The 17,510-nt window shown below is 42.7% G+C and overlaps 1 protein-coding gene across 1 annotated transcript in view; it reads left to right on the plus strand.

The window, feature by feature from the left end:
• Positions 1-17,510, plus strand: part of csmd3b (CUB and Sushi multiple domains 3b) — a 2,128,577-nt gene that overhangs the window by 2,053,558 nt on the left and 57,509 nt on the right. Inside the window, exon 61 of the mRNA XM_078541225.1 lies at positions 16,083-16,256. Coding sequence (XP_078397351.1) covers positions 16,083-16,256 — 174 coding nt within the window. The remainder of the gene's footprint in view (positions 1-16,082; positions 16,257-17,510) is intronic.

Here is a 17,510-nt window from a genome sequence, read left to right on the forward strand (position 1 = left end):
AGCTGGTTCAGTTCGTTAAAGTGAGCAATTTCTTTTAAACTTCCATTCCACTGTGCGCACACATGAAAGTGCATTCAAACTGGGCACGTCTCTGATTATCCAATCTGAGCATTCTGACCGAATGGCCAATCAGAGCACTGAAAGGTGAACAAATCACAATTGCAAAAAACTGTCTAATGCCAAAGATTTTTGAAAATGAACATTTCACGCGCAGCTCACCGTTCCCAGAAGCTGTTGGCTGGCTCCCTGCTGGCCTCCCGTTAATTGGACAATTTGCATATTATACGACCAGTTTCAAAGGTTGGGGCAGGAGTCTGTGGGCCACTGACTTCCTGAATGGACTCCTGCCCATTGCTGAGAGACGTAAAACTCAGCTCTAGGATTCCATGATTTTATGTACCACAAGATCAAGAGGAGCGTTAGAGAAGAAGTGACAATCATAAAAGGTGCAAACAAAGTCATGAGGATGAGGACAACATAGTAAATGCTCTGAGTGACTACTTCCTCTAAGTATTCAACAGAGAAGAAAGATCTTCCCAAGTAAAGAGATGTGAACTAAAACCAGTGGCCTCATTATAAATGGGAATCAAGTTCCAGATGGATTAAATAGCTTCAAAGCCAATAAATCCCATGGAGTAAATGATGATTTATCCAGGGACAGACCAGGGAGGAGATTTGGAAGGCAATGACAACCACTAATAGGTACGCAATGGACACTGGTGGGGTACTTGTAGATAGAAAACAGACTAATATGGTGCCGATATTCAAAAAGAATGAGAAAACAGACACAAGCACATTCAGTTTTAGAATTGATTATCATGAGTAAATTTAGTGATCCACCCATACAATAGTAAGCTAGTTAACAACAGGATTCAGAAAAGCCTGCCTTGCTGCCTCAAATTCTTTAAAGAACTGACAATCTAAATACACTACGGTAAAAGTTACTATGTGATTTAACCCTGTTTCCAAAAGATTTGTTATCAACTTCCACACAAAGCAGTGTTAAATAAGCTCAAAGCTGCAGAGAATGAATAAGAAACTGATTGGAGAGTAGAAAATAATGAGTTCACATTGGAGGATTTATCTCAGATGGAAGATAGCACTGAACAGAATCCCCTAGGACTAGGAGCTGGAATCACTGTTGTCTCTAATTTACAAAAGTGAGCTAGTTTCAGAAACTCATTGCAAAATAGAGAAATTTGCTGATGATGCGAAACAGGGATGGAGGTGGGTGGTGGTGTGTGAAGAGAGGGCATTAGAAGCATCAACTCAAAAATATCAGAATTAAATGAACAATATAATTGTATACAAAAATACAAACATACAAATTAGGAACAGGAGCAAGCCATTCGACCCCTCAAGCCTGCTCTGTCATTCAATAAGATCATGGCTGATCTGATGGTGGGCTCATCTCCACTTTCCTTCCTACCCCCTATACCCTTTAACTCCCTTGTCAATCAATAATCTATCTAACTCAGCCTTAAAAATATTCAATCACCCTGCCTCCTCCTCTCAGGGGAAGAGATTCCACAGGCTAATGACCCTCTGAGAGTAAACATTTCAACTCCTTCTTAAATGGGAGAACCCTTATTTTTAAACTGTGTCCTCTAGTTCTGGTCTCTACCACAAGGGGAAAAATCCTTTCAACATCCACCCTGTCAAGCCCCCTCAGAATATTAAATGTTTCAAAAAGATTTCCTCTCATTCTTCTAAAATCCAATGGATACAGGCCAACCTGTCCAACCTTTCCTCATAGGATAACCCCCTCGTCCAAGGAATCAGTCGAGTGAACCTTCTCTGAACTACTTCTAATGCAATTATGTCCTTGCTTAAATAAGGAGACCAAAACTGAACACAGTGCTATAAATGTAGTCTCACTAATACCCTATACAACTGTAGCAAAACTTCCCTACTTTTATATTCCATTTTCCTTGCAAAAAACACCAACTTTTTATATTTGCCTTCCTAATCTCTTGCTGTACCTGCATACGGCCTTTTTGTGATTCATGTGCCAGGACATGTGGATCCCTCTGTACCTCAGAATTTTTTTTTTATTCATTTATGGGATGTGGGCATCGCTGGCTAGGCCAGCATTTATTGCCCATCCATAATTGCCCTTGAGAAGGTGTTGGTGAGCTGCCTTCTTGAACTGCTGCAGTCCCGATGGGTGTAGGTAGACTCACAGTGTTGTAATGGAGGGAGTTCCAGGTTTTTGACCCAGCGACAACGAAGCAATGGCGATATAGTTCCAAGCAGGATGGTGAGTGGCTTGGAGGGGAACTTCCTGATGATGGTGATGTTCCCATGTCTTTGCTGCCCTTGTCATTTTCAATGGTAGTGGTCATGGGTTTGGAAGGCGCTGTCTAAGGAGCCTTGGTGAGTTCCTGCAGTGCATCTTGTAGTTGGTACACACTGCTGCCACTGTTCATCGATGGTGGAAAAATGAATGTTTGTGAAAGGGGTGCCAATCAAGCGGGCTGCTTGGTCCTGGATGGTGTCAAGCTTCTTGAGTGTTGTTGGAGCTGCACTCATCCAGGCAAGTGGAAAGTATTCCATCACACTCCTGACTTGTGCCTTTTTAGATGGTGGACAGCCCTTGGGGAGTCAGGTGGTGAGTTACTCACTGCAGGATTCCTAGCCTCTGATTGGCTCTTGTAGCCACAGTATTTATATGGCTAGTCCAGTTCAGTTTCTGGTCAATGGTAATCCCCAGGATTTTGATAGTGGGTGTTGTAGTGTGGCCTTATCGCCTATTTGTAATAGAGTTGAGCTGCAGACAACTTTCTCAGTGGAACAATTGGGTAAAAGTTCTAGCTTGGCGGGCGGGCGCGCGCCTGACCTGACCGAGCGTAAAATGACGTACGATATTTTGGTCGGTGGGCACGCGCTGGAGTCGGCAATGCGCCCGCCGACAATTAAAAGGTCTATTAAGGACATTAAAAAGGTAATTAAAAGAAATATTTCACTGCCCGTACAACCTTAACGGTGGGCAGACAAGCAAAAAGGCCAAGCGACCATTGCACCTTTTCGGAAACCTCATCCAAAGGCGGGATGAGGTTTCAAAAAGCAAAAAAAAAATCAAATAAAATATTTATTTTTTCATTGATAACATGCCCCTACTCATGTGACAGAGCCACATGAGGGGACATGTTTCCTAACATTTATAAAATCTTTAATTTTTTTTGAAATCAGTTCATCTCCCTGGGGCAGCTCTCTGCCTCAGGACGATTTAGTAGCACTCACTCGCGCGCATGCACAAAGGTCATGCTCACCCGGCTCACCTTCCTCTCCCTGCCCACACAGGCAGCGCTGAACACTGCCACTGGTGTTTCACACTGGGAGGGCCTTAATTGGCCAGTCAGCTTGAAATTGCCTTCCGGATCCGATCACGGGCGATGGTTGGCTTCCCAACCGCCCTGCCTGCCCCTGTCGAGCCCGCATGCCTAGGGCAACATTCTGCCCATTAAGTTTATTTACAAAACAGCCAGCAGCAATTACATGTTTGCTTTCAACTTCATCTCCATCTCTACACTGACTGTGGAAGTAGCCAGCGCTGCTAACACATTGGCTTACACAGATCATTTGATCTTACATCACAGGACTATGCTTAAAGCTACAGTCCAACATTTAACAAAATCATAATTACTAATTTCTCCCCCTTTAACTTTGCGGTACATAATGTATTTACAAATGTATTTATCTCATGAAATTATAATATTTATATAGCTCATGAAATTTACAAGTTCAGTCTTTCAACTGGTTTCCTGATTCATTTGGAATGTTGCAGCTCCATGACTCAGATTCTTTTTCACAGAATGATGGAGGCATTCGAAAGGGGGAGGGCAAACAGAAAGTTCGTGGCACATATTGATACCAGCGACATAGGTAGAAAGAGGAATGAGGTCCTGCAAGCAGAATTTAGGGAGCAAGGAAGCAGGTTAAAAAACAGGACCTCAAAGGTACTAATCTCTGGATTACTTCCAGTGCCACGCGCTAGTGAGTATAGAAATAGGAGGTCAGTCCAGATGAATGAGTGGCTAGAGAGATGGTGCAATGGGGAGGGCTTCAGATTTCTGGGACACTGGGACCATTTCTGGGGGCGGTGGGACCTGTACAAGGCAGACAGGTTGCACCTGAACCGGAATGGGACCAACATCCTTGTGGGGAGGTTTGCTAGTGCTGTTGGGGAGGGTTTAAACTAACTTGACAAGGGGACGGGATCCTGAGAGGAGATTCAGCAGGGGGAGATGCACAGTCAAAATTAGAAGAGAGAGCAAGTGAGTCTGGAAGGTATGGAAATTATAGGCCGATTAAGGCACAAGGGAGTTTGGCAAGGTTGGATGGTATTTATTTTAATGCAAGGAGTCTGACGGATAAGGCAGATGAGTTGAGGGCACAAATTAACACATGGAAGTATGATGCCATTGCTGTCACAGAGACATGGTTGAGAGAGGGGCAGGATTGGCAGTTCAATATTCCAGGATATAGGGTCTTCAGGCAAGACAGGGGAGGAGGTAAAAGAGGAGGGGGTATCGCAATATTGATCAAGGAATCAATTACAACAGTAATGAGGGATGACATCTTAGAAGGCTCCTCGAATGAAGCCATATGGGTAGAACTTAAAAACAAAAAAGAAGCAATCACATTGCTGGGAGTGTACTATAGGCCCCCAAACAGTCAAAGAGAAATAGAAGAGCAGATATGTAGCCAAATTCCAGAGAAGTGTAAAAATAATAGGGTAGTAACAGTGGGGGATTTCAACTTCCCCAACATTAACTGGGTTAGTCATAGTGTGATAGGTTTAGAGGGAGCGGAATTCTTAAACTGCATCCAGAAGAGCTTTTTAAGCCAGTACGTAGAAGGTCTGACAAGAGAGGGGGCGATCCTGGACTTAGTTTTAGGGAATGAAGCCGGGCAAGTGGTAGAGGTATCAGTGGGGGAGCATTTTGCAGATAGTGATCATAACTCCATTAGATTCAAAGTGGTTATGGAAAAGGACAAGGATGGGCCAGGAATCAGAGTTCTAAATTGGGGGAAGGCCGATTTTAATAAGATCAGATATGATTTGGCCAGAGTGGACTGGGAGCAGCTACTTTTAGGTAAATCTGCATCAGAGCAGTGGGACTCATTCATGAAGGAAATAGGGAGAGTACAGGGCCAACATTTTCCAGTAAAGACAAAGGGTGGGACCAACAAATCCAGGGAACCCTGTATGTCAAGGGGTATACAGGATTGGATAAAGAGAAAAAGGGAGGTTTATGGCAGGTACCGAGGGCTCAAAACAGCAGAAGCCCTAGAGGAGTATAGAATGTGTAGGGGGGAACTTAAAAAGGAAATTAGGAGAGCAAAAAGGGGGCATGCAAAAACATTAGCAGCTAAAATAAAGGAAAATCCAAAGTTATTTTACAAGCACATTAAGAGTAAGAGGATAACTAGGGAAAGAGTAGGGCCCATTAAGGACCATTGTGGTAATTTGTGTGTGGAGCCAGAAGACGTAGGTAGGGTTCTAAATGAATACTTTGCATCGGTGTTCAGAAGTGAGAGGGATGACATGGGTATGGAAATCAGGCAGAACGACTGTGATATAACTGAAGAAATTAGCATAGAAAGGGAGGAGGTTTTAAGTGGTCTGGCAGGCTTAAAAGTAGATAAATCTCCAGGCCCAGATGAAATCCCAGGCTGTTGAGTGACGCTGGGGAGGAGATAGCAGGGGCACTGGCAATAATTTTCAATACCTCTCTGGCCACAGGAGAGGTGCCAGACGACTGGAGGACAGCCAATGTGGTATTGTGTTCAAGAAGATAAGAAGGGATAGACCAGGGAACTACAGGCCAGTCAGTCTAACCTCAGTGATGGGGAAACTATTGGAAGTAATTCTGAGGGGCAGAATTAATCTACACTTGGAGAGGCAAGGATTAATCAAGGACAGTCAGCATGGTTTTGTTAAGGGCATGTCATGTCCAACCAATTTGATTGAATTTCTCGAAGAGGTGACCAGGTGTGTAGATGAGGGCAATGCATTTGACGTAGTCTACTTGGACTTCAGCAAGGCTTTTGATAAGGTCCCGCATGGGAGACTGATAACGAAGGTAAGAGCCCATGGAACCCAAGGCAACTTGGCAAACTGGATCCAGAATTGGCTGAGTGGCAGGAAGCAAAGAGTGATGGTTGAGGGGTGTTTTTGTGACTGGATGTCTATGTCCAGTGGGGTTCCACAGGGATTGGTGTTGGGTCCATTGTTGTTTATGGTATATATAAACGATTTAGACTTGAATGTAGGAGGGTTGATCAGTAAGTTCGTGGATGACACGAAAATTGGTGGGGTGGTAAATGGTGGGGAGGATAGCCTTAGATTACAGTAGGATATAGACGCGCCAGTCAGATGGGCTGATCAGTGGCTAATGGAATTTAATCTGGATAAGTGTGAGGTGATACACTTGGGCAGGACAAACAAGGCACGGGAATACACGATCAATGGTAGTACCCTGGGAAGTACTGAGGATCAGAGGGACCTTGGTGTGCATGTCCACCGGTCCCTTAAGGTAGTGGGACAGGTAGATAAGGTGGTTAAGAAGGCATATGGGATACTTGCCTTTATTAGCCGAGGCATAGAATATAAGAGCAGAGAGGTTACGCTGGAACTGTATAAAACACTGGTTAGGCCACAGCTAGTGTATTGCGTGTAGTTCTGCAATCCGCATTATAGGAAGGATGTGATTGCACTAGAGAGAGTGCAGAGGAGATTTACCAGGATGTTGCCTGGTTTGGAGAGTTTTAGTTATGAGGAGAGATTGGATAGAGTGGAGTTATTTTCCCTGGAGCAGAGGAGATTGATGGGAGACATGATTGAGGCGTATAAAATTATGAGGGGCATAGATAGGGTAGACAGGAAGGAACTTTTCCCCTTGGTGGAGGGATCAATAGCTAAGGGGCATAGATTTAAGGTAAGGGACAGGAGGTTTAGAGGGGATGTGAGGAAGAATTTTTTCTCCCAGAGGGTCTTGGGAATCTGGAACTCACTACCTGTAAGGGTGGTAGAGGCAGATACCCTCATAACATTTAAGAAGTATTTGGATGTGCACTTGCGATGCCACGGCATACAAGGCTATGGGCCTAGCGCTGGAAAACGGGATTAGAATAGTTAGGTACTTGTTTGACCGGTGCAGACTCGATGGGCCGAAGGGCCTATTTCTGTGCTGTAGACCTCTATGACTATGACTCTAATTTTAACGGCACAGAATGAGGTCATTCAGCCCATCGTGTCAGCACCAGCTCTCCAAATGAGCATTATGACCTGGTGCCATTGCCCTGCCTTTTCCCTGTACCCTTGCACATTGATTCTACCCAAATAATCATCTAATGCCCTCTTGAATGCCTTGATTGAACCTGCCTCCACCACACTTCCAGGCAGTGCATTCCAGACCTGAACCACTCGTTGTGTGAAAAAGTTTTTTTCTCACGTCACATTTACTTCTTTTGCAAATCACTTTAAATCTGTGCTCTCTTGTTCTTAATGCTTTTACGAGTGGGAACAGGTTCCCTCTACCTACTCTGTCCAGCCCTCTCATGATTTTGAACATCTCTATTAAATCTCCCCTTAGCCTTCTTCTCTCCAAGAAGAACAGTCCCTACCTCTCCAAACTATCCTCATAGCTGAAGTTTCTCATCCCTGGAACCATTCTTTTAAATTCTTTTGTATTCTTTCCAATCTGTTCACATCTTTCCTATAGCTGAAGTTTCTCATCCCTGAAACCATTCTTGTAAACCTTTTCTGCACTCTCTCCAATTTGTTCACATCCTTCCTATAGCTAAAGTTTCTCATCCCTGGAACCATTCTTGTAAACCTCTTCTGCACTTTGTCCAATGTGTTCACATCCTTCCTATAGTGTGGCACCCTTCAGGAACCACATTCTTTGGAACTGCATGAATATCTGTTACCTCAATGGGCACTTGCAATTCAGTGTCTTCCACTCTGATTTTGAGCATCTTCAACAGGAAACACTGGTTCAGTATTGGTTACAGGTGGAACCATACCTTGTGGTATCTCTCTTTTTCTTAAATGGTCCACATGCTTACTGTTGATCCAGCCTTCCACTTCCACGTGGTATGATAATGGTCTGGCCACTGAACCAACTTTACCTGGTAACCACTTCAGTCCTCCGCCGAAATTCTTCACATATACTGCTTCTCCAAGAGTAAATTGTCTCTCGCAACTATGCACAGCTTTTTGATTTCCTTGAGTCTTCTCCACCTCCCCCTCCAAATTTGGAAGTATTAGGCTCAGTCTTGCCCTAAGACAGCGTCTCAACAACAGTTCTGCAGGTGTTACTCCTGCCGTCATGTGGGGCATCGTTCTGTAGTGAGAAAGAAAGCGTGCAAGCTTGGTTTCCAATAAATCAACTGTTAACTTCGCCTTAAAAGTTTGAAGTGCCCTTTCTGCCAGTCCATTTGATGACGGATGGTATGATGCAGTCTTCACGTGGGTAATACCGTTGAGGCTGATAAATCATTGGAACTCAGCACTCGTGAATGCAGTGCCATTATCGGATACAACTACTCCTGGTAGTCCGTGAATGGCGAAGCTCTGGCATAGTTTCTCTATTGTAGCATCCAACGTTCATGACTTCGTCTCATAAACATCTAACCACTTGGAATGGGCTTCTAGAAACATGGTTCCAAGGAAGAGTCCGACGTAGTCGATGTGTAACTTCACCCCAGGGTCTACCAGGCCCTCTCATGGGTGCATTGGAGCTGCCACTGGCAACTTTTACAGCTGCTGACATTGCACACAGTGCTTTACCACATTTTCAATATTACCTTCCATTCCCGGCCACCATAGGTAGCTGCGCACTAGGTCTTCATTCGGGAGATCCCTGGATGGGCACTGTGTAGTTCAACTAAAAATGGCTCCCTTCCCTTTGGAAGAACTATTGCCCGTGTACCCCACAATAGAATGCCATCTTGACAGCTCATCTTGTGTCTTCAGTTGAAGAACAGTTTCATTTCATCGGCGACTGGCTCCTGGGACCAACCATATGACACTTGGTCTTTCACTGAAGATAGGACTGGGTCCCAATCGTCCTGTGTGGCATATACTCGAGAGGAATCTAGAAAAGATAACAGTAAAATGAGTTCCTGTGGAACTGGGACGTGTTCATTATTTTCTGGGAAGGGCAGACGACTCAGGGCATCGGCATTTGGGATGTGAATGCCAGGCCTATGCACGAGGGTGTATTCATAAGCTGCCAAAATTAGGGCCCATCGTTGTATTCTTGCTGAGGCTATGGGTGGTATAGCCTTTCCCTCGCTAATCAAACCCAATAGTGGTTTGTGGTCTGATACAATTGTGAAATGCCGGCCGCGCACGTATTGGTGAATTTTTTTTTACACCAAAAATGATCGACAGACCTTCCTTCTCAATCTCAGAATATCCTTTTTCAGCTGTGGTAAGCGTCCTGGATACATAGCCATTTGGCCGCTCTGTACCGTGATCCATTCTATGAGATAGTACCGTTCCCACTCCATAGAGAGACGTATCGCATGTTAGTACCAAGTCTTTTGTCTGGTCATAATGCACTAACAGATTGGATGAGCGTAACAGCTGTTTCACTTTCATGAAAGATTCTTTTTGTGGTGCCTCCCAAGACCAACGTTGGTTCTTTCTTAGCAGTGAATGCAGAAGGGCCAGAACTGTAGACAAATTAGGTAAAAATCACTCATAATAATTTATCATTCCTAAAAATGATTTAAGTTCAGAGGCGTTCTTGGGTGCAGGTGCCTCTCTTATTGCTTTAACCTTCTCTTCAACCAGGTGTAACCCCTGAGAATCTACCCAGTGGCCCAAATTGATTACTTCCTTTGCTTGAAAAGTGCATTTTTCCTTTTTAAGTACAGTCCTCCTTGTACATAGTGCTTTAAGACTTCCTCTAGGTTAGCCAAATGTTCCTTTTCAGTGAATCAGGATATCAGCACATCATCTAAGTAGACTATAACCTGGGGTAGTCCCTGCAGTAAGCTTTCCATTGTTCTCTGAAAGATGGCACAGGCTGAGGAAACAACGAAAGACAAACATCTATATTGGTACAACCCTTTGTGGATATTAATTATGACGTATTCCCAAGGGGTGTCATCCAACTCTAACTGTTGATATGCGTGAATCATATCAAGCTTTGTATACATTGTCCCTCCTGCTAGCTTGGCATATAGATCTTCGATTTTTGGAATGGGGTACCTGTCCGGTTTGGCTGCTCTGTTGACGGTTAGTTTATAGTCCCCACAAATTCGGAAGCTTTGGTCTGGTTTACAGACAGGAACTATGGGTGCAGCCTATTCTGAGAACTGAAGCGCTTTTATGACCCCCAACCTCTCTAGCCGGTTCAGCTCAGCATCAACCTTCTCTCTCAGGGTGTATGGCACCGGTCTTGTTTTCATGAAGCGAGGGGTTGCTTCTGGATCCACGTAAATCTTGACCTGCAAGCCTTGGATTTTTCTCAGCTTGTCCTTGAAGATGATGGCATACTTTTTAAGCAGCTCTGGTAGCCCACATGCTCTCAACTGGAAGATTTTGGAGCAGGTTAATTTAATCTCCTTTAACCAATCTCGCCCAAGAAGGCTTGGCCCTTCCACAATCATGGGTGGCTAAACCGATTGGTTTCTACAATGCACAGTTACTCTGCTGATACCTTTTACTTGGATTTCTTCGCCTGTGTACATTTTCAGCTTGGTAGATGTGTGTTCCAAATTTAATTGATGTTCACCATTATTTAAATATCTGAAACTGATTGTTTCCACATCGATTAAAGTTGTTTTTCGATGTAGCTGCTAAATTATTTCTTTTTATTTTTCGGTTAACGGGGGCTGTTTCCAGCTTCACAGCGGAGTCTCGCTTTTTCACACCACTTTCGGCTGACTGTTCCTGCCTGATTTGGAGTACAGCATCATTTTGCACCCCTTGTATTGTTTGTGACTCTCTTACAGCGCTTTCCATGGCCAGCGCTATTTCTAACGTCGTCTTAAAATCCAGATTCACTTAAGCCAGCAATCTTCTCTGAATAGTGTCTTCTTTCACACCACACACTAAACGATCTCTGAATGTGTCGTTCAGAGTCTCTTGCAATGTTCCATTAATTGCTTCAAATTCACCACGTAGCCAGCAATTGTCTCACCCGGGGCCCTATTTCATGAATTGAACCGGAACCTCTGCATCGTGACTGAAGGCGTGGGTTGAAAATGTCCCTTCACAAGGTCCACTAATTCTCCGAAATTCTTTGAATCTGGGGCATTGGGTGCCGTCAAAGTTCTAATCAAACTGTAGGTTTTGCTCCCACAAGTACTCAAGAGGATCACTCACCTCTTCCCTCGTAATTTTGTTCACTTGAAAGAAGAACGCAAGGTTTTCTATATATAGTGAGACCAATCATCTGTGGCTGGCTCAAGGGGTTCAATTCTACCAAATTGTGGCATTTTGGGTGAGTTAATCTTCTGTTATTTTAAACGGACATTGATACTCACAATCGCTGGCGAGGTACAGTACTGATTCCAATTTACCTTGATTTATCCTCGTCGCCAGTTTTTTGCAGTGTGACTTTGTCACCTATTTGCAATAGAGTTGACCTGCAGACAACTTTCTTAGTGGAAACATTGGGTTTATTTACAATACAGCCAGCAGCATTTACACATGCGCTTTCAACTCCATCTCCATCTCTACACTGACTGTGGAGGTAGCCCACCCTGCTAACACATTGGTTTACACACATCATGTGATCTTACATCACAGGACTATTCTTAAAGGTACAGTCCACCATTTAACAAAACCATAATTACTACAGTGGGGGAATTCAGCAATGGTAATGCCATTGAACGTAAAGTGGCAATGGTTAGATTCTCTCTTGTTTGAGAAGGTAATTGCCTGGCACTTGTGTGGCATAAATGTTACTTGCTACTTGTCAGCCCAAGCCCAGATATTGTCCAGGTCTTGCTGCATTTGTACGTGGACTACTTCAATATCTGAAGAGTTATGAACGGCGCTGAACATTGTGTAATCATCAGCAAACATCCCCACTTCTGACCTTATGATGGAAGGAAGGTCATTAGTGAAGCAGTTGAACATGGTTAGGCCTAGAACATGACCCTGAGGAACTCCTGCAGTGATGTCCTGGAACTGAGATGATTGACTTCAACCACCACTACCAGCTTCCTTTTTGCTAGGTATAACTCCAAGCAGCGGAGAGTGTTCCCCCAGATTCCCATTGACTCCAGTTTGGCTAGGGCTCTTTGATGCCACACTCGGTCAAACACTGCCTCGGTGTCAAGGGCAGTCACTCTCACCTCGTCTCTGGAGTTCAGCTCTCTGGTTCAGGTTTGGAACAAGTTCTGCATTCACTCTCCATTTAAATAATATGCTGCAACTTTATTCTTCCTGCCAAAGTGGACAAGTTCGCTTTTTCCCACATTATACTACACCTGCCAAATTTTTGCCCGCTCATTAACCTATCTATATCCTTTTGTAGACTCCTTATGTCCTGTTCACAACTTGCTTTCCTACCTATCTTTGCATTATTAACAAATTTAGCAACCATACATTTGATCCAATCATCCAAGTCATTAATATAGATTGTAAATAGTTAAGGCCCCAGCACTGATCACTGTGGCACTCCACTCGTTATATCTTGCCAACCTGAAAATGACCCATTTATGCATACTCTGTTTTCTGTCAGCTAACCAATCCTCTATCTATGCTAATATGTTACCCCCTACATCATGAGGTTTTATTATGTTTTATGTAGTATACTTTGAGTGTGGCACCTTGTCAAATGCCTTCTGGAAATCTAAGTACAGCACATTCAGACGTTTCCCTTTACCCACATTGCTTGTTACTTCCTCAAGGAACTCTAATAGATTAGTCAAGCACAATTTCCCTTCATCCCATGTTGAATCTGCCTGATTGCATTGAGATTTTCCATGTGCCCAGTATCACTTCCTTAATCATAGATTGTAGCATTTTCCCTATGGCAGGTGTTAAGCTAACTGGCCTATAGTTTCTTGCTTTCTGTCTCCCTCTTATCTTTGAATCAAGGAGTTACATTTGCTCTTTCCCAATCTGATGGGACCTTTCCAGAATCTAGTGAATCTTGGAAAATTAAAACCAATGTATCTACTATCTCAGCAGCCACTTCTTTTAAGACCCTAGGACCTGAGGACTTGTCAGCTTTTAATTTTCTCAGTTTCCTTTCCCTGGTGATTTTAATTGTTTTAAATTCCTCCATCTCTTTCACCTCTTGATGCACACTTATTTCTGGGATGTTATTTGTATCCTGTACAGTGAAGACAGATGCAAAATACCTGTTAAATTCATCCACCATTTTCTTATTTTCCATTATTAATTCCCCAGACTTGCCCTGTAGAGGAGGGCCAACATTCATTTTACTTACTCTTTTCCTTTTTAAATACCTGTAAAAACTCGTATTATCTGTTTTTATATCTCTAGCTAGTTTTCTCTCATACTCTAATTTCTCCCTCATTATTTTTAGCCATTCTCTGCTGCTTCTTATATTCTGTCCAATCTTCTAACCTGCCACTAATCTTCGCAAAATTCTAAACTTTTCTTTCAATTTGATACTATCTTTAACTTCCTTAGTTAGACATGGATGGCATGTCCTTCCCCTAGAGTCTTTCTTTCTCACTGGAATGTATCTTTGCTGAGTGTTACAAAATATCTCCTTGAATGTCTGCTACTGCATCTCTGCTGACTTGTCCCTTAACTAATTTTCCAGTTCACCTAGCCAGCTCTGTCCTCATACACTCATTAATGCTCTTAATTAAGTTCAAAATTCTAGCCTTAGACCCACACTTCTCTCCCTCGAATTGAATGTGAAATTAAATCATGTTATGATCACTGCCACCTAGCGATGCCTTTACAATGAGGTCATTCACTAAACCTGTCTCATTGCACATTACCAGATCTGCAATAGTCTGCTCTCTGGTTGGCTCCAGCACGTGCTGCTTTAGGAAACTGTCCTGAAAACACTCTATGAGCTCATCTTCCAAGCTACCTTTGCCAATCTGATTTGCCCAATCTATATGCAGATTAAAACCATCACCCATGATGATCACCTTACCTTTCTCACGAGCCCCCATTATTTCTTCCTGTAGACCCCGTCCTACAGCGTGACTACTGTTAGTGAGGCTATAGACTACTCCCACAAATGGGTTCCTACCTTTACTATTTCTCATCCCTACCCAAACTAATTCTACATCTTGATCTTTGGAACTAATGTCATCTCTCTCTATTGTACTAATGTCATCCTTAATTAACAGGGCATCCTTCCATCTTTTCCTATCTTCCTGTCTTACCAAAATATTATTTACCCTTGCATATTCAGATTCCAGCCTTTGTCATCTTTCAGCCATGTCTCTGTAATGGCTGTCAGATCATACATTCTTATTTCCATTTGTGCTGTCAATTCATCAGTTTTGTTATAAATGCTTTGTGCATTCAGATACAGAGCTTTTAAATCTGACTATTTAGCATTTTTGCAATCTCTGGCCTTATCTGCTGGCGCATTCGAAAGTTTGTATGTTCTTTCACTTCCTGTTCATCAAGAAACAAGGGAAACATTCATATGCTGGAGGTAACATGATGAAGAGGAATGAAACTCATTCCTACTGTCAATGATCTGCTATTTAGAAAGACAGAAGTAATTTGAATTTTTCATACAGAAGACAAAATGATCCATTAAACCACAAAGTATAGATTCAAACTAATTACAGGTTATTTTAGAGATAATATTGAAAATTCTTCTACAAAGGATGGCCAACGTATGCTAAACTTCTAGGAAGTGTACTGGAGATGAAAGCTCTGGAATTCTTTTAGACAATTGCTTGCTGCAGTGGGAAGAAGATTAAAATCAACTGCATGGATAAATCCCAACAGGCTAAGTGTCCATCTTCATCCATCATTACCAGGTGAATTTGTTTCATTTTAAAATTTGCAATAAATAATTAAACCTATAGAACAAAATTTTACTGGGCAGAGCATCTCATGACATGTGCCATTAGGCCTTTTCCTGCATCCTTCAGTTTGAAGAATTTTTATTCTGTCAAATCATGCTGGAAGTGTGAGCTGATAATGGCACTGTGAGGGCAAGGGGGTACCTGAAACCTTGGCATATGATGGGACCTACAGTGTATATGCTTAACTTGAAGGATTAGGAAAGAAAGAAAAACTGAGAAGTAGGGTGAATTACAGTCAAATCAGATACAGAAAGAAAAATTTAAGTGAGGGAAAGAAAGAAAAGAGATAGAAAAGAAAACTAAGAAAAACTTTTTATATGTGAATACACTTTTTGATTCTCTAATAATAATTTACTATATGCAGTAAGACTCAACACTTTAAATTATTCATTTTCTGGACCAGAGAGGTTGATTGGCATGTCAATGGCAAATATTATGCCATTAAAAGAGTACTTACATTGTTAAGTTCCAGCCCTACCTTTCTGTGCGATTAAGGTACAAATCCAGCTAGCTCTTAAAATTAAGAGGCTAAGGGAGAGATATTGTTCGTGTAAAGCAAGCAGTGGAGCAGAGTAAATCAAACAGCAAGTTCTAGAGATTCATAAATCAAGCCATCTCTCTTCAAACTCTGAATTTTTTCACCAATTTGCGTATTAATAACATGGTGCATGTTAACACTCCATTATTTTTCCAGCAATATTTAGTCCATGATAGTCGCAAATGTCTTTTGGTTCTTCAAGTTAGTTTCATAATACTGAAAATAATATGGCACCCTAATAATATTTTATCTTAGGTTTGTTGATTCTAATCAAACTGACTTGAACAATCTGTTGCTTTATGAAAGTTCAAGTAGGCATGGGTGAATTCAAATAGATTTTAGAGAATTTGATTGGAATGCATTCTTTGGCACTATTTGAACTTGGACCAGCCTCAAAAATTCAAACAAAAAAATGTCCATTTCCAAACTGGTCACTGGTAAAATTACATCTGTCAAAATGCTGCCGCATTTTCTTTTGAAAGAGCCAACTTCTAATTAATGGATCATCTATTACTCCTTGTGCTTTTCACAGCAAAATTTTGTGGAGACCCTGGGGTGCCAGCACAAGGCAGAAGAGAAGGAAAGAGCTTCATCTACCAATCGGAGGTTTCATTTAGCTGCAATTCCCCTTTGATCCTGGTGGGTTCAAGCACCAGGATTTGCCAGGCTGATGGGGCTTGGAGTGGCTCGCAACCTCGCTGCATAGGTACAGAGTTCACAGTACACTGTATAGACTACACTTCAGCTTTTTTTAATTCATTAAAAATCTACATATATATGTTGTATTTCAATCAGGATTATACTCGATTCATATTTTTTTGTCAAGAGAATAATCTGTGATGCAATTCCTGCACTGCAGGGATTCACCAAGGCTCCTTAGACAGCACCTTCCAAACCCACGACCGCTACCGTCTAGAAGGACAAGGGCAGCAAATGGATGGGAACACCACCACCTGGAAGTTCCCCTCCAAGTCACTCACCACCGTGACTTGGAAATATATCACCGTTCCTTCATTGTCACTGGGTCAAAACCCTGGAACTCCCTTCCTAACAGCACTGTGGGTGTACCTACACCACATGGACTGCAGCGGTTCAAGAAGACAGCTCACCACCACCTTCTCAGGGGCAACTAGGGATGGGAAATAAATGCTGGCCCAGCCAGTGAAGCCCACATTCCATGAATGAATTTTTTTTTTAATTTAAAGATGTATAGTTAGTTTACAAGGATCAGAAATTCATTTGGGCCAATTTTTGTGAATCAAATGGGCACAATGTCAGCATATTTAGCATTCCAATCTGAGCATGTGCTCAGGTCACTGATGGAGTCATTGGGCCATCCTTTTATTCGAAGTGACATATGTTGATTGGGGCCTTGTCTCCTGTTGTGAAGGAACTCTCTGGAAAATATATTTACGATGAACAGAGCACCTGTCAGCCTGCCCAGCTCAGAATTCAGCGGTTGCCACCAAAAGTTAAGATTTTTTAAAAATTTTAAATTCCTTTGAAGTCACGAGGAATAGAAGTGCTTGCCTCCCTTAACCCTCTTCAGCATTGCAATGCCACACCCCCCAACCCACTCCACCACCAACCCCACTTCTTCCCAGTACTCTCCTTTGGACTACTGCTCGCAAAACAATTAGCCACCTATCAGCAGCAGCAGCTCACACGTGGGCTGTGAATGGGGACCAGGGCCCATTTTTCAGCCATCCTCGGGCCTCCCAATTTTGAAAGTCTCTGTGGAGTGGGCTGCCCTGCAAACTGAACAAGGATGCATGAAGATCTGAGATCAGACTTAACTTTGTGCCACTGGCAGTCACACAATTAAGTTCAGCGTCTCAGTTGTAGGATGTTTCCATGGCCTTAAAAGCTGTATTATCCCATCATGAGTGACTGCCTTTAGGAAAGGACAGAAGTAGTGCATGTGGCAAAGGCTAAATTGACAACATTTGTTGATTTCGGG

This window comes from Cetorhinus maximus, chromosome 4, assembly GCF_964194155.1.
Source record: "Cetorhinus maximus chromosome 4, sCetMax3.hap1.1, whole genome shotgun sequence".
In the NCBI taxonomy this organism is placed as follows: Eukaryota; Metazoa; Chordata; class Chondrichthyes; order Lamniformes; family Cetorhinidae; genus Cetorhinus; species Cetorhinus maximus.